Source organism: Schistocerca gregaria, chromosome 3 (genome assembly GCF_023897955.1).
Source record: "Schistocerca gregaria isolate iqSchGreg1 chromosome 3, iqSchGreg1.2, whole genome shotgun sequence".
Lineage (NCBI taxonomy): Eukaryota > Metazoa > Arthropoda > Insecta > Orthoptera > Acrididae > Schistocerca > Schistocerca gregaria.
Window position 1 is genome coordinate 901,999,342 of NC_064922.1, and position 24,795 is coordinate 902,024,136.

General features: G+C 44.1%; 1 protein-coding gene across 1 annotated transcript in view; it reads left to right on the top strand.

Annotated features, from left to right (window-relative positions):
• LOC126355193 (adenylate cyclase type 2) overlaps window positions 1–24,357 on the top strand; it is a 286,733-nt gene extending 262,376 nt beyond the window's left edge. The window contains exons 17-19 of the mRNA XM_050005421.1: window positions 5,875–5,992; window positions 9,926–10,050; window positions 20,109–24,357. Of these exons, the coding sequence (XP_049861378.1) occupies window positions 5,875–5,992; window positions 9,926–10,050; window positions 20,109–20,237 (372 nt within the window). The 3' untranslated portion in view covers window positions 20,238–24,357. The remainder of the gene's footprint in view (window positions 1–5,874; window positions 5,993–9,925; window positions 10,051–20,108) is intronic.
• The last annotated feature ends 438 nt before the right edge of the window (window positions 24,358–24,795 follow it).

Here is a 24,795-nt window from a genome sequence, read left to right on the forward strand (position 1 = left end):
CAGAGATGGTTTTCTGCAAGTGCTAATGCACACATCGGCACAGTCTATGGCACTGCACTGGTCGTATCAGAGAAATACGATTTCAAACGGAGGCTTACATACAGTCCTTCCAGCGCGCCGGTCGTGCGTGTGGAACAACGTGGAGGATCTCCTATAAGAAGATCCCTCCACCGCGTACAGAAGATCGCTCGCATAGTATAGATTTTAATGTAAAGCACGGCAGTTTTACGTAATTTATAGTACTAACTTAACATAAACGCCAGTTAAACTGTATTTTTTCGTAATACTTAAATGTTATCTTAGGCAGTCGCAAGACCATTTCAATCGCCAATAAATCACGTGGTCCAATGCTTCTTTATTCTCGTTATACACCGAATCCACCGTCTTCTAGATTGTGACCACTATTTTTTTTCCTTATGTTCTATTTGAAAAATATAATTCGTAATGTTTATCTGTCTCATTCCGTATTACGAAAGAAATAACAGTTGTAGTCTGGTGGAAATGCTAAGTGCAAGAGTTTGGAAATCACGGTGCTTTTGCACCAAATATGATCTAGAATAGGAATTCCACTTTACGAGAAAACCCACTACTCTTAACATTTAAATCCAACTACAAATTGCTGTTTATTTAACAACACACATGTGGATTAGTTAATTGAGCCACCGAGTTCTCTGATAAGGAATTCCGGTTTTTCCAGAAGGTCCTAAATATATCTACATTTTAACGTTATCAGAATGGCATGCAATGTCCACCAATGTCACCGCCATATTTTCCTCTTTTTACTTTGTTTACTAACTTCTCAAAACACGAAATAAAAATTACGTAAATAATCAGCTTTTGAACCAGTCACAATTCAGTAAGTAAATGTCCAGTTGTTATATAGCTGCGCAATGGGCTACGTTACCATTTACATCGCAACTATCCACTGCATCTCAAATCATCTGTCGTTCATTTTAACGCTTTCTGAAGTTTTAGCGTACATGTTGTATGCTTTTAAGCCAGTAGTATCAATACTTATTCTCATTTAATGTCATTCACAGCGTTAAATGCGCCAGATAACTAATAATGTAGTAAATATTAATTCTGCAGTACCATTCGGAGTTCTGCAACACACAATCTCTGTGTAGCAACTCGAAGTTATCGCTTTCAGGTGGCGGTAAAATCATTTACTGATGGGTAGCATTGCTGATAATATAGCTCTATGAAAACCTCCCAATAATTTGTAACTACCATATAGATATTAACACACCAATTGATTTAAGAGCAGCGAATGCAAGAGAGCGCAACCAATATTATGTGTTGTATATGAAAAAAGCCATAGGCGCACTTTGTTTACAAGTAAGCCAAAACATTTCTGACAGACAAGCAGATACGATTTCTCAGGTTTTCCCTAGCATATATTTTCGAGACAGATTGGTGATGATATTTTCTGGACAGTATTTCGATGTTTGACCTAGTCTGGGTGTAGTCCAGCTCTATACCTCCAGGAACAACAATCGGAACCAAATTAAACAGAAACGATCATACAGAAAGTCCTGCAGGACAGACGAAGCAAACAGACCACTTAGGACGTGCGACAGAGCCACTCAAGAAACTACTTACGCTAAGATTACACGTCTTCTTCTACAGCAGTACTGTGGAGTGTAGGATTCACATAAGATAGAATTGACAGAAAACGTTGTGAAAGTTCAAAGAAGAGCGTGTTCGTTTTGTGTTATAGCTAAAGGTGGGAGAGCATGCCATGATAAGCAAATTATGACTTTAACCACTGAAAGATGTATGTGTTCCATTGCGGTGAAATATTTTCTCGAAACTTCAATGAACGACCTCCTTCAATTACCAATACATTTTGTTGCCCCACCCCTCCCAACTACACCGTGAAAAATGACTCTCGCTATAAAATTAGAGAATTCAGAGTTCGCACGGACATGTTTAGGTTTTCATTCTTCCCCACGACATATTCTAGGATGCAACGACAGAGATATGATATAAAAATGGATATTGTTAAAGTTCGTGTTGCGGAATAACCAAGTAGATGTCGAATCTGTTAATTACTATATCGCTCCTCCATATATTGTGCAGAACCATCGGTCTTCTGAGTAAATATTAGTTGCGAAAAACAGACTGAAAGGCAGAGGTTACTACGGCAACATTCCAGTGGCCTGTTGACTGCTCCAGCTTACTGCTTCTGCTCACTTCTTTTTGTTGCTTCATTTTCATTATTTCGCTGCTTCCATCTCTTTCAATTGCTGTTTATTTTCCGCTGTGAAGTGTAGCTGTATTATTTGCTGGCGTAGATGGTCTGCGTTGTGTCTTATTTCCTTTACACTCAACTGGCATGATAGTGTCTAATGTAGCAGTACATTATTTGAATAATACAGTTTTCTTTTCACTACAATATCTTTTGTGGTCTGGAAGTTGAAAGTTGATTTACGGATTTATTTTTTTCTATTGCATGCTTGATTCAATTTTCTGCATTTCAGTGTCTAATACATTTTCCCTTTGGAGTGTTACTGTTTTATTTTAGCTCTCATTAATTTGTAACTCAACTCGTAATTGATTTATCTTCTCTAACTTTCGTATAATATTGAAATGATCTTTCTTTTCAATACTTACTATTCTTTAAATATGAAAAAGTGGTAGTCCTCTTCTGTCGTATAGATAGTGCGCTTAAATATCTCAGGAGTTATCTGAGTCCTTATATCACAAATATCATAACTCAGCGTCAGCTTATTTCAATCTACGTAAATGGAGTACAGCATTACGAAAAATAAAAATCCGCAGGACTGTCAGTAATGACATTTCCCAGGATATCATTCAGATGGGCTGCAGTAATAGCACTGTCTGGAGGATGATAATATAAATTTCGGGAACATTCAAACAAAGTGAGAACCTTTTTCTTCCCGGAACTATGGTTAACTGGCTTTGAACCGTATCGATCGCTCATACGTGGACGCGATTCCACCACTTCTGCTGTTAACTTGAGGGATACATTCGAATAAAGTCAATCTATAAAATGCTCTTCATAGTTGTTTTCATGAATTCTTAAATAGCATCGTAAGTAGCTAAGATTTTTGCGTGATGTATCAATGTCTTCACTCATCTCACCTTGAAGATGGACGGGAGATGGCGAAACAACTCGAAATTGACTTTTTGGCAACTTCAGTTTTATATTTTCGTAATCTCGATAAAAGTGTGGTGGTGTTCTTCTTATCATATCGAGGCATAGCCAAAGGGAACGCATTTTTTATCTTCCGCTGTGTAAATGATAGTCTTTAACATAACGACGCTTGATAATCAATTCATTTCTCCGTCATTCGGTGGTTAATTACGCTGCTATGCGAAACTTAGGGACGAAAGTAGCTTTCGCATGATATGTCGCTGCTACCAGGTGTACCGGTATGAAATGAGCGATTTTTTGTGGAAATGAAACACTAATTTTGAATTGAAAAGTATTTTATTCAAAGTACTGACCATTTCTTTCTATACATTTTGACCACCTTTCTGGCAATTTGTGGACACCACGCCAATAGAAATGTTCGTCGTTTGAAGCAAACCAATCAGACATCCAATTTTCAACTTCTTCGTAGGAATCGAAGTGTTCCTCAGCCAATGCGTGTCCCATTGATGAAAACAAATGGTACTCGGAAGGGGCCAAGTCTGGTGAATACGGCGGGTGGGGTAGCAGCTCCTAAACAAGTGTTTTGATTGTATCCTGAACCAGTTTTGCTTTGTGTGCAGGTGCATCTTCGTGTAAAAAATTACTTTGCCATGTCTTCTGCCCCATTCTGGTCTTTTTTCGATCAATGCATAGTTCAAATTGATCATTTGTTGTCTGTAGCGATTGGTATTCACAGTTTCACCGGGTTGTAGAAGCTCATGATACACCACACCTCTTTGATCCCACCAAACACGGAGCATTGTCTTCTTGCCGAATCGATCTGTTTTCCCAGTCGATTTTTATGATTGTCCCGGATTAACACATGCTTTTTCTTGTTAGGATTCTTAAAATAAATCCATTTTTCATCGCCAGTAACAACAATTCGACGCAAAATTGATTTTCTTTCTTGTATTTGAAGCACAATTTGACAAATGGTATTTCGGTTTTCCATCTTTCATTCAATTCATGTGGGACCCATTTTCCACACTTTTCGATCTTTCCTATAGCCTTCAAACGGTCAGAAATTTTTTGTTGTGCAACATTTAGCATTGCTGCCATTTGCTTCTGACTCAAAGTATCATTTTAATCCAATAGTGCTTGCAATTCGGCGTCTTCGAACTTTTTTGGTGGTCTTCCACGTTCTTCATTTCTTACATCAAAATCATTATTTCTGAACCGCTGAAACCATCTTTTGTGTGTTGCTTCTGATAGAGCATGATCACCATATGCCTCGACAAGTATTCGATGCGACTCTGCAGCACTTTCTTTCCATTGAAAAAAAAAATTAATGCTTTCCGCAAATCATCACTTTCTGGTGCAAAATTCGACATTGTTAACACGATGAAAACATATGATGTTGTTTGTTCCATGAGTTGATGTATACTAAATATGTTTGACAGATGTCGTACCAACCAAACAAAAAAAATTAAGGATCGTTCACAACAAATGTTCCCTATCGACACATTTGTATCTTAACGCTCATTTCATACCGGTACACCTGGTATGTATAATGGACAGTGAAATGTAAAAGAAAGAGACGAAAAAAGGAAGTAAGCTGACAGTTATTTCAGAAGCAGTCGCCATAACTGTTAATACATCTATTCCAGTGTGGGACAAGATGGTCAATGCCTTCATGGAAAAATACTTGCAGTTCCCTGCGGAACCATGATTGCACGCAGACGTGCACCTCTTCCTCCGAAAGAAAGCGACAGCCACGAATTTCTTCAGGGCTCCAAAAACACGCAAATCACATGGTGAAGGATCGGGGCCGTATGGATAATGTGTAAGGACTTCCAGTGAAACTTCTGCAGCCTAGTGGAAACATGGCAACATGAGGGTACTCCAGAATCACTGCTCAAACCGAACCTTCTTTCACCCGAAAAGAGCACGCTACGCTGCTCCTCGTTGCACCAGTCTCTTTGCTCCTGGCACCATCACTAACGGAGACGCCGATGTGTGGTTGTCAACGGAACACACAGTACTGGTCGTCAGACAAACACACCACCCGCATGCAGTCGCCGAGCCACTGTGGTGCATGAGACGGCGTATCTTGCAGTCCCCTTAAATGTTGTTACAATTGCACCCGCTATTTGACGTGTTTTTTGCACAGTGAATCGGCCACCTGTTGCTGTAGTAGATCGTGGTCACCCACATCCCCTCCTTCGGGCAGCAGTGAATATGGTCTGGAACGCTCGCCATTCACTTCAAACAATGCTGTGAGTAATACCAAAGTCCTTGGGTACACTCGTCCCAGCTGGTCCTTACAGTTTCCCGACGACTCTTTCCCTTGTGAAGTCGTCCAGGTGTTGTCACACGGCCATGTTGTAATTAAGAACTGACTGACACACTCTGTCTTTTCCAGTTCCTTCAATTGACTCGTGTTGCGGAGGTAGCCCCATTTAACACTACAATCACGCTGGCCTCACGTCATATGTACACGACAGGTAGACCTCTGGAAACATTCACCAGCTCTTACATGCGTTTCCACCAATAAGTTGACATATTACGTTGCTTGATCTACCTTGTCCTCAAGTTTTGCAGAACAGTGTAGTTTTGCATGATTTTAATCTTTGAACTAAATAAGCTGACATTTCATCAGACAATGTGGTCCCCATTCAGAGGAGTGCAGTAGGATTGACGTCGTCTAGGTATGAGGCTCAGGCAGTGTGTTAAACACAGCACTATCGAGGTACCGACCCAGGCATCTGTTGCAGGACGCTTGCCGCCAGCAGGAGCACAATGTGGTCATCCTGGTTGAGTTCGCCGTACAGCTGATGACCATTCTCGACCAAATCAACAGGGAGTCCTTCCAGAGGTTCAAGCTCAGAATAGGTGAGTCGTTACATTTCCCTAGTCTTATGCCTTTTTTTCCCCATCTGGCTTAATATTCAAAATACAAAGGGCGTTCAATAATTTATGCAACACATTTTTTCACGGCCATTTTGATTTGTTAAAATACGGAATTTACTGTGGGACATTGTGGAATACTCCCGGTTCAGACGCTATAGTTTCATGACGTTCCGATATGTGGTAACGCTATACTTAGACTTCAAAATGGGTCTGTAATGGAGGTCCGTTCCAAGCAGAGAGCTGAGTTCTTTTGGTGGAAACTCAGACCGTCGCAGATATCTATAGGGACATAAAGAATGCCTATGGAAACCTGACAGTGAACAAAAGCGTGGTGAGTCGTTGGGCGAGGCGCCTGTCAAGATTCCCCGCGGCACACAACTGTGACTCCTGCCACGCTGTAACGTGAGGACACTCTCATTCGAGGTGTAGGACGGATCACAATCAAATACCTCGTTCACAAGTGGACGTGCCTCTTGGTGGTGTTGACACATTCGTCACCCAGCTGGGGCACTCAGAGGTGCGTGCCCGCTGAGCTCCCTCTCCATCCAATTTCCATCTGTTTGGCCCAATGAAGGATGCCCTCCGTGGGAAGCAATACATGGATGATGGGAGGTTACTGATGCAGCAAGACGCTGTCTACGGCGTCAACCTGGACAGTGGCACCGTGACGTCTTACAGTGCCTTCCCACCCAGTAAGGTTGCCTGACGCCGTCGCATTGACCGGAGATACAGTTGAAAAATAAGGTTTTGTAGCTCAAAAGAGTGAGAATAGTGTGGTGTCTAGGAATACTGAAAAACCATTGTTGCATTACTTACTGAAAGCCCGTCGTAGTAACAGCGAGCCGGCCGCGGTGGTCTCGCGGTTCTAGGCGCGCAGTCCGGAACCGTGAGACTGCTACGGTCGCAGGTTCGAATCCTGCCTCGGGCATGGATGTGTGTGTTGTCCTTAGGTTAGTTAGGTTTAAGTAGTTCTAAGTTCTAGGGGACTAATGACCACAGTAGTTGAGTCCCGTAGTGCTCAGAGCCATTTGAGCCAGTAACAGCGAAAGACGCTGTTGCCTACAGCAGACTATAGCTACATGGCAGATGACTGGCGATTGCGATTGGTGCAGCCGCTATCAGTTGACCCAGAACGTAATTAAATGTCACATACTGTCTATTAATACGAGGACAGCGCCATTAATGTCCGATTAGGCTATTTGAGATAAATCACTGTGAACAGCAACAACAGTAAAATATCGTGTATTAATCGTGTGGATTGACCTAAAGTGGAAACCTTGTAAGGAGCATACAGCGTCCAGGACGTCGTTTTATTCAGAGGAAACTCTAGCTGGTAACATAAACTTTGCTGAAAAGTAGTCATTGACCGAAACCAGTCACTTAATAAAATACATTCCCAACAGTACCTTACAGTGTTACGTTATTCTATTCCTAAAACTGCTAGTTAAAGATTTTACTTTCTCCGACATCATCATTGGTCCATTATAGTAGCAAAGTAATTTCATTGGCCGCTTATCTCGTGCATTTGTCTAGTAGAACGGCTAAGTCTGTAAACTGTTCCCGGCACACGTGGTTAAAGTACACTGTGCGTGGCAAAATGGAGCTATCCAAACTGGCGCCAAGGCAACTGCGGTGCAGCACATGCCATAGGTGACAGGAGCGAACGATGGATGGGGAGATTTGAAAGGGCGAATAGACGTCCAACTGTTGAAAAATAGACTACCCAGATGAACCAAGGGGCTACCAACAGTGTCTCCTCAACAACCAGTCGCCGAACGTTACTGGGTACGAGCCTAACTGTTGTATGACCCTCTGCAGGACGGGCCTGGATCCGTGTTGACTGCTGCTCATCGGAGACAAGGGCTGGAATTTGCACGCCAGCGCTGCAACTGTCGTCCACTGAGAGGCGACTGGCGACGTTTCCAGATGACCGTGTCCACCACTACGTAAAACTGATTTTCTCTCAGCACAATGTCATCCGTACTCAGGCTCATAAATTAAGGATAAAGCTGATACATGGTGAAACAACGCTCTGGTGGGCGGTTTGCAGGTTTAAATCACCTAGAGGTATGACCATGCGGTGCATTTGACCTGCGGTCGCCGCACGGTGGCGCTGGCAGCAGTTCACATACGCAGAGATGTGTTGGTGCATGTCAGAGTACAGTGCAGGGAGTAAGTGTGCAGACGTCCTAATGGCGACTGTGTATTGAAAATGGCTCAAAGAACACATATTATGACGTTATGAGGGGTAGAATACTAGGGCGACTGCAGGCTGGCCACACACAGCAGGTCGTAGCACGGGCCCTCCGTGTGCCACGAAGTGTGATCTCAAGAGTATGGCAACGATTCCAGCAGACAGGAAACGTGTCCAGGCGTACAGTACGGGACATCCACAGTGTACACCACCACCAGAAGACCCATACCTCACTATCAGTACCCGCAGACGGCGACGGAGTACTGCAGGTAGCCTTGCTTGAAACCTTACCGCAGCCACTGGAACAGCTGTCTCCAGACACACAGTCTACAGGCGACTGAGAAGACATGGTTTATGCGCCCCGAGACCTGCAAGGTGCATTCCACTGAACCCTGGTCACAGGAGAGACCGTAAAGCCTGGTGTCAAGAAAAGAGTACATGGTCATTGGAACAGTGGTCGCAGGTTACGTTCACGGACGAGTCCAGGTATAGTCTGAACAGTGACTCTCGCCGGGTTTTCATCTGGCGTGAACCATGAACCAGATACCAACCGCTTAATGTCGTTGAAAGGCACCTGTATGGAGGTCGTGGTTTCATGGTGTGGGATGGGATTATGATTGGTACACGTACACCCCTTCATGTCTTTGACAGAGGAACTGTAAAATGACATGTCAGGTATATCAGAACGCCATTTTCAACAGTATGTCCGCCTTTTGCGGGGTGCAATGGGTCTCACCTTCGTCCTGATGGATGATAACGCACGGCTCCACCGAGCTGCCATCGTGGAGGAGTACCTTGGAACAGAAGATATTAGGCGAATGGAGTGGCCTGCCTGTTCTCCAGATCTAAACCCCATCGAGAACGTCTGGGATACTCTCAGTCGACGTATCGCTTCACGTCATCAAACCCCTAGGGCACTTGAGGAGCTCCGACAGCCATTGGTGCAAGAATGGGAGGCTATACCCCAGCAGCTGCTCGACCACCTGATCCAGAGTGTGGCAACCCGTTGGCCGCCTATGTACGTGTGCATGGTGGTCATCGGGGTACATGCGCAGGAAACAGCGGTGTTCCGTAGCAGATGTGTTTCGGGTCGATTTTTTCAGCTGATCATCAATACCGTGGACTTACTGTGTCGTGTGTGTTCCCTATGTGCCTGTGCTATTAGCGCCAGTTTTGTGTAGTGCCACGTTGTGTGGCACGACGTTCTGCAATTATCCTTCATTTATGAGCATGAGGGTATCAGGAGGACAATGCGACATGTTGCATAGTTCCCAGTGCGCTTGCGTAATTCAAAGAGCGTGAGGATGAGTTTAACATAGTCCGCTGTCCACCAAACCCCTCGGATTTAAACATAGTCGAGAATCCGTAGGACCACCTCGATCAGGCAGTTCGTGACATGGATCTTCAACCGTGAAACCTAGCGGAGCTGACTGCGGCTCTGCAGTCAACGTGGCTCCACGTCCCTGTCGGTACGGCCCTGAACCTCACTGACACTCTTTCTGCACGTTCGAGCTGCAATAGGTGCTTATCTAGGCATTTGACGGGTGGTCGCATTAGTCTTACTCTTTCATTAAATGATCGTTCTGTCATCTAATGATGCAGCAACAAGCGTCATACTGATGTCACACAGTAATCCTTCCCCTATCATTAGTATAAAAAGAGATTGTGTTGTGTGAGTCGTGCAGAGCCCAGCAGTTTACGTGTACTGTGGTGTGCCACAGGTCTGAACCACGGACCAGTGATCGCAGGCGTGGTGGGCGCTCAGAAGCCGCAGTACGACATCTGGGGCAACACCGTCAACGTCGCCTCACGCATGGACAGCTGCGGCATCATGGGCCGCATACAGGCAAGTATCGCGACCGAGAGGGCGCTGCACAGTGCCAGCTCAAGCTGTGGTATCTCAAACAAGATTAACTCCTCCATGCCAACCGATACGGCAGTCAAGTAGGTGCAGTTTTTCTTGACTTTGGAAAAACTTTTTAACGGAAGTACGGTCGTTTAAGGTGTGAAACAAAAAGGGGGATTGGACTAGGGTTTACTGGTAGGCAAGTCGCAGCATGTTATCTGTAATAGAGTGTAATCGACAGATGTAGAAATAACTTCAGGTCTACATTAAGGAAGTTTGACCTTTGCTTTATGTGTTGTATATTACTGGCATGGTACAAGATGTTAACAGGTACCTGAGACATTTCGTAATTGAGGCAGGTATTGCTACAGAAGTACAATAAAGAAAGATTGCACAAATATTCAGCCAAATATTGGTAAGATTTCAAATTTGCACGAAGACTGGCTATTGTGTTAAAAGTTCGTCTATGAAAACCTCTGCGTTTAGAAAACCATAGAAGGTTGCATCCTATGATTACAACATCAATGACTCACAATTTGAATTAGTCAGCTCATGTAAACACATTGATGTAACAATCTGTAGGCATGTGCAAGGGAATGTTCACATGTGCTCAGTCGTAGGTAAAACAAGTGGCAGACGTTGGTTGGTTGGAAAATGCAGCCACACACAGACGAGGTTGCTTACAGATCACGACGACTTTGCCAGGGTGCCAATGTGAGTTGCCCGGATCAGTGCCCAACGATCATTTCTTGACTACGTGACTGACTTCGCTTAATGAGAGTAACACGGTTCACACAATCGTCTTAACAAATAGTAATAATTTTTCATCAGGTTACCATCCATTCGGAAACTGGAGGCACTCGGCGACTGTATGTGGCATAAATGATAGAGTGCAACAGTCAGTAGTCCTTTTTAGATTTTATTATGCAAATTATGCAATTCGGCTAGTAGCTACCCATTCTCAATGAGCTATTTTTTATTCTCAATGGATGTAAGTGCCTGTTGTTCGGGTGTGACTGAAGCCCGCACAACAGGGTTTTACATGCATTGAGAATAAAAAATAGGCATTGAGAATCGCTAGCTACTAGCCGAAATGTGGATTTGCATAATAAAATCTAAAAAGGACGACTGATTGCTGCACTCTATAATTTACAAATAATTTGTCATATATATGAGTAAAGAAATGCATTGTTTAATTTACATCTATGTTAAGGAATCTGAAGTATTATGTGTTTCAAAAAGAATCATCTGATTCCACAAGACTGTATCTTGTAAATGAATGAAGATTGAAGCTTGGTGAGTATTTTAACCTACGCACGGAAGAACAAAGTTTTCATTTACATCCGATCTTACAAGAATATATCTCTGACATGTTTGCACATACGATCATGTTGTAGCTATACATCTACACACATACTCCGCAAACCACTGTACAGTGCGTGGCGGAGATTACCTGTATCACTACTAGCCATTTCCTTTCCTGTTCCGATCGCAAATAGACCGAGCGAAGAACGAATGCTTCTTTGGCTCGGTATGAGCCTTGAGTCCTATGTTCGTGGTCCTTACGCGCAGTGTATATTGATGGCACGAATCGTTTCAGTCAGTTTCAAATCCCTTTTCTCTAAATTTTGTCAATGGTGTTTCTCGAAAAGAACGTCGCCTTCCTTCCAGGATTTCCAGTTCAGTTCCCGAAGCATTTCCATAATACTTACGTATTGTTCGAACCTATCGGTAACAACTCTAGCAGCCCGCCTCTGACTTACTTCGATGTGTTCCTTCAATCCGAGCTGATACGGATCTGAAACACACGAGCAGTATTTAAGAACATGTCGCACCAGCGCCGTATAAGCGCTCTCCTTTACAGGTGAACCACTCTTTCCTAAACTTGTCCCAATACACCAAAGCCGATCATTCGGCTTCCCTACCGCAGTTCTCACACGCTCGTTCTATTTCATTTCAGAGATATAGAAACGACTGCTGTAACCGAACATTACAGGTTTGTTTTTCCTACTCGTCAGTATTAACTTACATTTAGAGCTAACTACCACTCGTCACATCAACTAGAAATTTTGTCCAAGTCGTCTTGTATCTTCTACAGACACTCAGCTTCGACATCTTACCGTACACCACAGCATCGTCAGCAGACAACTGCAGATTGATGCCCCCCGCGCCACACGTCCGCCAAATCATTTATTTGTACAGTGAACAACAGCGGTCCTATCGCACTTTCCTGGGACCCTCCTGACGGTACCCTTGTCTCTGATGAACACTCCCCGTCGAGGACAACATAATGAGTTGTGTTACTTAAGAGGTCTTCGACGCAGTCGCATACATGTGAACTTATTCCATAGGTTCGTCCCTTCATTGACAGCCTGCAGTGGAGTACCGTGTCAAATACTTTTCGGAAACCTAGAAACATGGAATCCGCCGGTTGCCTTTCATCCGTAGTTCCAAGTATATCATGTGAGAAAAGGGCAAGCTGAGTTTCGCATGAGCGATGCTTTCTAAAACCATGCTGACTCGTGGACATAAGCTTCTCAGTTTCAAGAAAGTTTATTATATTCGAACTGAGAATATGTTCAACGATTCTGCAGCAGACCTAAGTTTGGGATATTGGTGTGTAATTATGTGGGTCCATTCTTTTACCCTTCTTAGATATGGGAGTCACCTGCGTCTTTTTCCAGTCGTTTGGGAATTTGTGCTGCGCGAGAGATTCACGATAAATGCTAGCTAGGTAATGGGCGAATGCTATAAAGTACTCTTTGTAAAATCTAACTGGCAATCCATCCGGACCTGGCGATTTATTTTCTTTCAAATCATTCAGTGGTTTCATTACGCGAATGATGCTTATTAGTATATCGTCCATACGGGAGTCTGTCCAATGGTCACATGACGATAGTTTGTACGATTCTCCTGTGTGAAGGATTTCTTCAACGGCTTTCGCTTTTCTGTCGTCAACTGCCACGCCAGATTAGTTGATTAGGGACTTAGACCCCCTTAGCGAGTTTACATACGAAAATAATTTTCTGGGGTTCTCTGCCAGATTTTTGTTAATGTATGACGGTGGTACTTGTATGCTTCTCACATAGATCTCTTCACAGACGCACGAATCTATGTTAACCTATCCTTGTCCTCATTAATGCTGATTACGGGTACGTTTGTATCCACCTTTCCGTGTGTCCTTCACTAGAAACGCTAGAAACATCCAGGCAATAGTCACGTCCCATATTTCTTCGAGCTCATGTTGCTATGTGGGGACGCATTTCTTCAAAGTTGCTGGAAGAGGAGAAATGCAGACTGCATATTTCCAAACGTCCAGAAAAAATTCACGTACTGCAGTAAGAGGCGACGTTTGTGATCGATGGCGCAGCGCTCGATCCTTATGACCATCACGCTGGAGAAGGCGCCTCATTCTCGACGACAAAAAGGCGCACAGTTGCAACGTCACTACACCTGTTGAAACTGAAAACGCAAAGCGCCTGTTGTCGCTGTTTTATCGCCATCTCGACACGGCGCACGTTGAGTAATGATCGACAGACTGAAAGAACTGGCTGCGACAGGGAGACCCTACCGACAACCACATGGATAGGCTATTTGATACATCTCGCGCCAAAATAAACTTTTAGTTGCCATGTCCCAGTTAAAATTCGCTCCAAGTTCCTATCTTCATTTATGTGTGATGTATACAGGAAGTTCGGAAATTATTCGTCCAAATTACACTACTGGCCATTAAAATTGCTACACCGCGAAGATTACGTGTTACAGATGCGGAATTTAACCGACAGGAAGAAGATGCTGCGATATGCAAATGATTAGCTTTTCAGAGCATTCACACAAGGTTGGCGCCGGTGGCGACACCTACAACATGCTGACACGAGAAAAGTTTTACAACCGATTTCTCGTACACAAACAGCAGTTGACCGGCGTTGCCTGGTGAAACGTTGTGATGCCTCGTGTAAGGACGAGAAATGATTACCATCACCTTTCCAACTTTGATAAAGGCCGGATTGTAGCCTATCGCGATTGCGGTTTATCGTATCGCGACATTGCTGCTCTCGTTGGTCGAGATCCAGTGGCTGTTAGCAGAATATGGAATCGGTGGGTTCAGGAGGGTAATACGGAACGCCGTGCTCGATCCCAACTGCCTCGCATCACTAGCAGTCGAGATGACAGGCATCTTATCCGCATGGCTGTAACGGATCGTGCAGCCACGTCTCCATCCGTGAGTCAACAGATGGGGACGTTTGCAAGGCAACAACCATCTGCACGAACAGTTCGAAGACGTTTGCAGCAGCATGGACTATCAGCTCGGAGACCGTGGCTGCGGTTACCCGTGACGCTGCATCACAGACAGGAGCGCCTGCGATGGTGTACTCAACGACGAACCTGGGTGCACGAATGGCAAAACGTCATTCTTTCGGATGAATCCATGTTCTGTTTACAGCATCATGATGGTCGCATCCATCGCGGTGAACGCACATTAGAAGCGTGTATTCGTCATCGCCATACTGGCGTACCACCTGGCGTGATGGTATGGGGTGCCATTGGTTACACGTTTCGGCCACCTGTTGTTCGCATTGACGGCACTTTGAAAACTGGACGTTACATTTCAGATGTGTTACGACCCGTGGCTCTAACCTTCATTCGATCCCTGCGAAACCCTACATTTCAGCAGCATAATGCACGATCGCATGTTGCAGGTCCTGTACGGGCCTTTCTGGATACAGAAAATGTTCGACTGCTGCCCTGGCCAGCACATTCTTCATCTCTCTCACCAATAGAATACGTCTGGTCAATGGTGGCCGAGCAACTGCCTCGTCACAATACGCCATTCACTATTCTTGATTAACTGTAGTATCGTGTTGAAGCTGCATGGGCAGCTGTACCTGTACACACCATCCAAGCTCTGTTTGACTCAATGCCCAGGCGTATCAAAGCCGTTATTACGGCCAGAGGTGGTTGTTCTGCGTACTGATTTCTCAGGATCCATGCACCCAAATGGCGTGAAAATGTAGTGACATGTCAGTTCTAGTATAATATATTTGTCCAACGAATACCTCTTTATCATCTTCATTTCTTCTTGGTGTAGCAATTTTAATGGCCAGTGGTGTAATACAGAAGGTAGAGAACATCGGAAAAAAATATAATCAGTTGTGGTACATACGGTCTCTGGCGTCAGTTTCTGATGCCAGGAACGATTTACACAGAAGGTAGTCGAGCACGCTAATTACAGCAGTGTCATTCAGAGGAACTGCTCGAATGGTGCGAGACCGTTTGGCTGCGTCACGCAGCGTATCGTCGGACCTCTGATAGTCGCACGCCCATTCGAAGACTCCTGGCATGTCCCCAATGATACAACGAGGCCGACAATTCTGTTTCCACAACGGTTTCACACACCACCTGCTCCATATGCCCGCAGAGGCAGAAATCCAGACACGTGAGGTCAAGTGACTGGGTGGCTAAGCCATAGGGCCGCCTTGGCCGATCCATTGATTCGCGAAAGTGGATCACAGACGATTCCTCCCAGCAGTGCTGAAATAGGGTGGCACCCCATAGTGCTGGGAGTACATCAATTGTCTGACATTCACAGGTACATCCTCCAGCAGCTCTGGCAAGGCATATTCTACGAAGCTGCAATATCTAATTCCGTTGAGGCGGAATGGAAGAAAGTATGGTCCATTCAACCTATCACCAAGAACAGTACCGAAAACACCGAATCGCTATTGATGAGCATGAAGGCGAGTATCTAGCTGATTCACATGTGCCCAAACATGCGAAATGTGGTTATTAGAATGTCAGTAAACATTCCTATTCAGCGACACCGGCACAACAATTTACGCCAAAAAAATTAAAAACAGGTTCCCTAACATCACAAGCTGACTTCAAAGACCATATGTTCCTTCACAAAATGTATTTGTTATGGCGTTGTTTATCTCCTGTATTAATTTGGACGAACAGTTTCGGAACACCCTATATATGAAATAGGGCGAATCATTTTAGTTGGCCGCTGTGGTCGAGCGGTTCTAGGAGCTTCAGTCCGGAATCGCGCTGCTGCTACGGTCACAGGTTCGAATCCTTCCTCGGGCACGGATGTGTGTGATATCCTTAGGTCAATTAGGTTTAAGTAGTTCTAAGTCTAGAGGACTGATGACCTCAGATGTTAAGCCCCATATTGCTTAGAGCCATTTGAACCATTTGAATCTTTTTTAAGCACACTGTGTGAGGGCAGTCATAAAGAAGTAATTAACACCTCGAAAGAATGATGTTACCTAACGATTATTTTGTGTATTTGCACGTACATGTATGGAGTCGTGAACCACATGGAAATCTTCGTACCACAGTACCAAAGCACGCCACTACAGGAACTAAAAGGAAATAGCTCAGCACATTTCTATACTGCTAGCCAATCAGAATGCTGTACGAAGAAGGGGTGGAGAATCACATCCAGGTTGATTTTGGAGATTGCATGTTGTGCAAAGACACATGATTGAAAATACACTCCTGGAAATTGAAATAAGAACACCGTGAATTCATTGTCCCAGGAAGGGGAAACTTTATTGACACATTCCTGGGGTCAGATACATCACATGATCACACTGACAGAACCACAGGCACATAGACACAGGCAACAGAGCATGCACAATGTCAGCACTAGTACAGTGTATATCCATCTTTCGCAGCAATGCAGGCTGCTATTCTCCCATGGAGACGATCGTAGAGATGCTGGATGTAGTCCTGTGGAACGGCTTGCCATGTCATATCCACCTGGCGCCTCAGTTGGAACAGCGCTCGTGCTGGACGTGCAGACCGCGTGAGACGACGCTTCATCCAGTCCCAAACATGTTCATTGGGGGACAGATCCGGAGATCTTGCTGGCCAGTGTAGTTGACTTACACCTTCTAGAGCACGTTGGGTGGCACGGGATACATGCGGACGTGCATTGTCCTGTTGGAACAGCAAGTTCCCTTGACGGTCTAGGAATGGTAGAATGATGGGTTCGATGACGGTTTGGATGTACCGTGCACTATTCAGTGTCCCCTCGACGATCACCAGAGGTGTACGGCGAGTGTAGGAGATCGCTCCCCACACCATGATGCCGGGTGTTGGCCCTGTGTGCCTCGGTCGTATGCAGTCCTGATTGTGGCGCTCACCTGCACAGCGCCAAACACGCATACGACCGTCATTGGCACCAAGGCAGAAGTGACTCTCATCGCTGAAGACGACACGTCTCCATTCGTCCCTCCATTCACGCCTGTCGCGACACCACTGGAGGCGGGCTGCACGATGTTGGGGCGTGAGCGGAAGACGGCCTAACGGCGTTCGGGACCGTACCCCAGCTTCATGGAGATGGTTGCGAATGGTCCTCGCCGATACCCCAGGAGCAACAGTGTCCCTAATTTGCTGGGAAGTGGCGGTGCGGTCCCCTACGGCACTGCGTAGGATCCTACGGTCTTGGCGTGCATCCGTGCGTCGCTGCGGTCCGGTCCCAGGTCGACGGGCATGTGCACCTTCTGCCGACCACTGGCGACAACATCGATGTACTGTGGAGACCTCACGCCCCACGCGTTGAGCAATTCGGCGGTACGTCCACCCGGCCTCCCGCATGCCCACTATACGCCCTCGCTCAAAGTCCGTCAACTGCACATACGGTTCACGTCCACGCTGTCGCGGCATGCTACCAGCCATTCGATGGCCAACACCGCGGTTCCTGGTGTGTCCGCTGTGCCGTGCGTGTGATCATTGCTTGTATAGCCCTCTCGCAGTGTCCGGAGCAAGTATGGTGGGTCTGACACACCGGTGTCAATGTGTTCTTTTTTCCATTTCCAGGAGTGTACATCCCATGAGAAGTGAGGAAGATGATTAAATCAATATTGCTGCCAAAATTGCTGCCTATAACCAATGCTACACGCCTCGGCATTGAACCAAAGAGGCTCTGGATGTTGCTGGGGTGTAGCAGCCCATGCTGCTTCCACATACTGTCCCAGTTGATGTGGTGTAGCAGCGGGTGGTGTATCGTAGGCCAATAATCTACCTAACGTTTTCGATAGGCGAGAGATGGGAGAATGGGGAGCCCAAGGTAGAAATGCAATCCGATGGGCGACGAAAAACTCCTGAACATTCCATTCCACGTGTGGCCATACATTACTTTGTATAAATGTGGCCGTCGCCAAGCTCCGCATGTATGGGAGGACAACAGGTTCCAACACTTCAGAGATGTAACGCTGGCTGGTTAGCGTACTGGCAGTGCGTTAGTAGGGGGAGGGGAGGGGTGCAGGATTGGAATACCAGCGCAACATACAATACGGGTGCGGGGCCAGTATGGTGGTGCATAAGGTAACAGTTCAACAGTACTTCACTACGGTGTGTCCAGACTCTAGTCCGACCATAGTGGTGGCCCAGGCAGAATCGAGATTCTTCGTAAAAACAGTGTCGTTCCATTCGCTGTTCATGACCGTCGTTCACTGCACCATCCCCGGTGCAAACGCCTGTGGCGTTGGCTTAGTGGTAAACGCAGCAATGAACGTCTCCCGGACAGTCCTCTCTGCTGCAAATGAGGCCTCAATGGTAGGCGCGGACATGCTTATCGTGCAACAGTCAGAATTTGTTGTTACACGGTTCGCGATGTGTCAGAGAGATCCATCACTGCCGCGCACACAATATGCCCGTCGCGTCTAGTGGCGCAACGAGGTGGGTCCCATCGGTCTGTCGTTCCCTCCTGCATTCGGTGATTACAGTTGCTTTGTGTTCCGTCCGACACGATCACCGGCTTCTACCGAAGCTGCCTACGCAAAACAACGGGCAGTTCCAATACGGCCACACGGCCGTCCGTTGCCCTTTTATACATCGCTTGTAGGTGGCGTTACCGGCGGCTGTGATGTGCGCCTGTGCTGAAATGCTAATCGCGGGCATCCCTCAAACGGAACCGTGGGAGACTACCAGCTCCGATGAAGAGAATGATACAGATGTTGGGGAAAACACAGATTCCGGAAAAAAGCAACAAAATGTCATTCACTCAAACTCAATGACGACTCTCAACACCAAGAATCTTGGTTAGCTAAGCACCAACCCAACACAGTCAATTACGAATAACGCTTTAAACGTGCGATGCGGGCAGGGAATGGATGGCTCGAAGTACAGTCCGAGCCCTCCATCCCCTGTTGGATAGACGGGGAGAGTCAGATACCATTTCCCGAACACCTCCACAACCTCTCCACTACCCTCACAAATCCACAAATCAAACTTTCATTTCAAAGTTCATTTGGTTAAGTATAGCAGATACGTTAGATTAAGAATTCTCTGCATGATTTTCTTTAATTTGTTTCCTTTCTTTATTTTAAAGCATTTTTCGTAAAACACGTCGAGATTTAATTCCAAATTGTATCTAAACTGTTAAAGCTTGCACATAGAAATGTTATATCACTCAAGAATAAAAGATAAAGGTGATCATCGCAGAAACTGGTCCGCCTCCACGTGGCAGGGACGGGCAACATCGAGTGTGGCCGGAAGCTAACAAACTTGCGGCCACTCATCATGGCTAAGAGACCAGGCCGGAAGCTAACAAACTTGCGGCCACTCATCACGGCTAAGAGACCAGAAATACTTTTTTGATATATCAAACAAGTATTTTTTGTGGTAAAAAAAGGACCAGCCATATACCCACAGGCGGCTGGTCACCCACCCCGTTTAATGAAAAAAAAAAAAAAAACCCTCATCGCCGCAAACACATACTGCAAACTTCACCTGATCTGGATACTTCCTTCAGGGTGTTGCATTTTTGAAAACCGTGAAGTTTATTTCATCTATGGGCTGCGCCGTTCCGTTGGCTCTTCTAGCAGTGTGCTGTGGTACAGTGGCGAAGGGCCTTCTATATGTACCTAAAGTACAAGCTGCAGAAATGTACCTGCAAACAAATAAATAAAACAATTTTCGGGTGATAATTACAAATTTATGACTGCCTTTTCTACTTGTGCGGGGCGACAGTCTCGCTCAGCATGTATGTCGCTGGAGTGTGGCTGCATTGCAGTGTTTTTAATGAGGCTGTCCTGTGGTGTCCTCAGGTGACGGAAGATACGGCGAAGATCCTGATGGCCGCCGGATACGACTGCGAGTGTCGTGGGCCGACTTTCGTCAAGGGCAAGGGCACGCTCACCACCTACTTCGTCAGGACGCCCTTCGACGAGAAGTAGACCCCGTCGACTGCCTGCGATTCGCCTGCACCGACCATCTTGGACGCTTAACTCCGGAAACAGCCGATCGTATTGTTGTAAGAACCCGGGAACGCTGGGACATGCTCGCTGCTAAAGAACCAAGACTTTGGCGACACACCCAATTTTTCCGGCAAAATGTACCAAACTCGTTACGTATGAAACATTACATGCCGACATTTCATCTTGAGAGCGTTTATCATCTTATACATGTTAGTACTACAGTTGTTATGTATCATATTGAACTTGTGGTAATTTGAGAACTGAAGATGGCACTAAATTAGTGACGAGGTTTATCACAGCATGCTGGATTGTTTCACGATCTTGGCGGCGATAAACGAAATGGCTGGTTTCTACTACCCAGATCTTATGAGGCTTTTGCTTCTGATGTGAAATATCGTCCGGTTGTGAAATAAGCTCTATTGGAATTCTCAATACAGTTCTCATTTCATAATGGTATTGAAAAGTCCTTGAACCTAACTTACATCTGTACTTTTTGTGGCATTATGAGAAGGTAAATACTCATTGCTTCTGGTATGTAAAACATTTTGACTACTTCACGTATTTAAACTTGAAACAATTTGGCCGATATTCGTCAGAGATTAGGATTGGATTTATTTCCAAATTGAAATTTGGTAGTAAGAGAAATTGCCTCTTATGTGCCCTGTGGGTAGTCCATTTATCATTCCCTCTTGATACTAGAAGGTGCTTGTTCAGTTTTTCTGCTATGCACTGGAAATACGAAGACCAATGTTTCAGGAAGGAACATTTTTATCATAAAATTCTTTTACTATTACTTTAATCTTTAGGAGTGACATGTTGTGAATGATTTGCTCTGGAAACTGAAACATGAGTTGGTCATAAGACAGGTATATTTCATTAGTCGATCGAAGAACAATCGAAAATGTTTGGTGGCACTATGATTAGTATCACCAACTTAACACACTCTACGGAGTACAACTTTTAGGAGCAGCTTTTTCATCAGTTCAAGAGAAATACAATTCTTGGTGAGCACCTTACCAGACACTACAGAACTGTTTTTATTTCCATTAATTAGCCATCATGGAACTTAAAGGTATAAATTCTTCTATTTTACGTGTCAGTATTGCTCTGTTTATGCATTACAAGCAACTAGAACACATGTTTAACATGAGGGAGATACACAAATATAATGATAGGATCAAAGTTTATTTCTCTGAGTTGCTTGAAATTGCTTTCCTTCAGTCACTCAGCATATTTTTTCCCTTGGTGGAACAGACACATTCCAATCGTTTGTGCTGAACTGTAATCGAAACACACGTAGGAGCAGTAATTCTCAAACACTCACTGCCTCTTCCTGTAATGTGACTATCCAATTCAAAGACTGTTGTCTGCTTGTAACTTTCTCTCACTACTGATAAGAAATATACTCTAGCAAAACTTGTCTCAAATTTTATTCTTCCTCTAGTTGCAAACAATTTTCCATTGTTTTCTAACTTAAGCAGTTGTGTATGGAATTTGATGTAGATTTGTGTCCACAGCGACGTAGCCAGTTTGAAATTAGATGTCCCTTGGAAAAAGAAACTCATTTTCTCATGGAGGTCATTCTTGCAAAGCCAGTCAGAAAATTTATTTGTACACACATTTTTACCTATTTACTGTTGTGACATTGTTTCCTTTGCATCCATGCTTCTGCAAGCACCTTGAATACCCTGTAGACAATGACGACCAGCCGTGAAATACTATAGATTTCCGCCTCATGTATAACTCTCCCAAAGAGAAATTCAGTATTAGGATAGAGACATGTAATAACTCTCTTTGCCCCTCTGTTAAATTTGTTCATTCTTTCTTTTTAAATATCGATGTTTCTTTCTTGGGAAAATGCGTACGGTGAAATGTAAATTGTGCTGGGAAACACTCGCCAATACAGTTCATTTGAAACAGTTCAAATGGAAATCTAAGACAAGCCATAAAGAAACAATGGCATGTCAATAACCGTTCCACCCTATGGCGATAGATAATGATAAACTGTGTCACCACTGGAGAGGAAAATTTACATTTCAGAATTTCATCCGCCATAGTAATTACTAAGTGACAGGTACAGTCATTTCTGAAGATGAACAAATGACCAGTACATAAGAGTATTCCAGAAACGTTCACATGATCCCATAACTTAGTTTTCTTCTTAGACACCTACCTCTAGGCTCTCAAAACGTTTTCTGTCCTATGCCTTTTCCTTGATATGCTGACAGTTTCGTTGAGTTTTAACGTTATACACCACTCCAAGCCTTCTTCTTGCCCTTGCTCTGTTCCCTCCAGTTGTTCATTATTCATTGCAGGCAGTTTTATCACAGTATGTCTTCTAACAGTGATGTTTTCCTTATTCTTATCATCTCCATTAAATTTTGGCCCTTTCCTCATATTTCTTCATTTCTCATTATGTCATTTCATTTCATTTTAAGCATTTTTTCTCCACAGCCTCATCTGACTCATGTGTCCAAAGAACCAACGTAGGTGAAACAGAAATACAGATGTTTATAAATGCTTATTCTTTTCTGAATGTTGTTATGTTTCTAGACTCATGGTTTTATATAAGAAATACACCTTTGATAAAACATCGCTCCACTCACCTTCGCTCCATTAATTATGTTAGTCTAGCAAGTGGCTCCCAGGGCACAACGTTAATTGGTAACTTAAACTCTACTGAAGTTCACATATCTTACCCTATCGCAGCAGCTTTCAAATGCTGCATCCTGTTGCCTGCCTTACGGAGAAAAAGATGTCTCTGGCTGTAGTCGCTCATGGACTACCTTGCCCTACCCTTCCTGCCGTCTGACGACGAGTTCTTAGACAAATAACTACTTTCTGCAATTTATTAGAAAATTAAAAAAAACATTATAATTTGGCTCCATAGCCAGTCAACCAATACCATTCCCAAAATGAACAATTGTGTTAAAAAAAACTTCTGTACTTCTCACACTTGATTATTAGACGAGGCCAGAATACTTTCTGTTATTGACACATCATTACTTCCTTGTCTAAACCAGGAAGTCTTCTTTTCATATGTCACTGAGAAACATAATACATACATTATGAGTTCTTGATTGGTTCCAAGGTTACTTACTGCAGGATAGTACAGAGAGTAGGTTACTGGGTTTATGTGCAATAAAACTTTACTCTACTATGATTCTACTAATGGCATATTGACTGTGGGCGTTTTCATAGGTGCTTTGAATGGGCATCCTTCTGAACTTCAAATTTTAGTGTGAAGAAGAGAATTCCTAGTTTTGCTGATATACATGGAAACACAGTGGCAAAAACAAACTTAACTATTTGACAGCAAGCAGCCATTTTTTCCAGTTTGGTTGGTAACTGCCTTGAAATTTGATAGCAGTTTATCAGTTTACAGTTATACAGTCGCAGTCACAATGTCAGTAAGATCTAGTTTCTAGATAATGTTACTAGAAGCATGTACATTTCCTAAAAACAGCCTTAATCTTGCCTAGTATGACTGACTTGAGGAAACAACACTGATATGATTCTTGAAATATATCAAACAATATAAACATTGTTAAAGTACACATAGGTGTGTTTTAGCTGCATTCACAATTTGTGTTATTTAGTTTGCCAGACACTAGTGCGTGAACATAGAAAATATTACTGCTGTGGAAGTGTTGTAGATAGATTTATAGAATCATCATTTTATGAGAAGAAGGCGATAACTTATGAAGCCTTTACAGGCTTCAGTCAAATTGCTGAACTACTTGATGTGTCTATTTCAGATTCCCTTTTGCGCATAGTGCATTTCCTGTAGTGCTGTAGTGATCACCCTCCATGCCAGGGGAGATACCCTGCTATGTCAAGCAGCAGCGTAGAGAAGTTGAATAGTAGGCACTGTGATGTGCATTACTCGTTGGTGTGTTTTAGGCTTTGGTTTGCACAAACTAAAATAGTATCTGCGAAGTAGGTAGAATTTGAGAAGTACGAGCTAGGATGTTAACATTCAAAACATTCCGAGATTCAGGTTACAACTATAAATGGCATGTAACCAGTGAAAAAAAATCAGATTATTTATGTATATAAATGTAAATGTGCATTTAATAAAAGCATGTTATTTATATTTCTCCTCTCTGTTCTTTTTCATTAATGTCCCTGAATAAAATTCTTCCACTGGAACTAATGAAAAATACACTGAGAAGACAAAAACTAAAGGGACAGCGAAATTCACGTCCGCTGAAGTGAAGAAAGTCGTGGGATACCTCCTAATGTCGTGTCGGACTTTCTTTTGTCCACCTTAGAGCAGCATCTTAACGTGGCATGGACTCGTTAAGTCGTTGGAGAACCCCTGCAGAAATAATGAGCCGTGCTGCCACTATAGCCGTCCATAAACGCAAAAGCGTTGTCATTGCAGAATTTTGTACACGAACTAACCTGTCGACCATGTCCCATGGGATTCATCTCTGGCGATCTGGGTTGCCAGATCTTTCACTCGAATTGTCCAGAATGTTCTTTAAACCATTCGCGAACAATTGGGCCTGGTTGATATAATATTTTTGTTTGG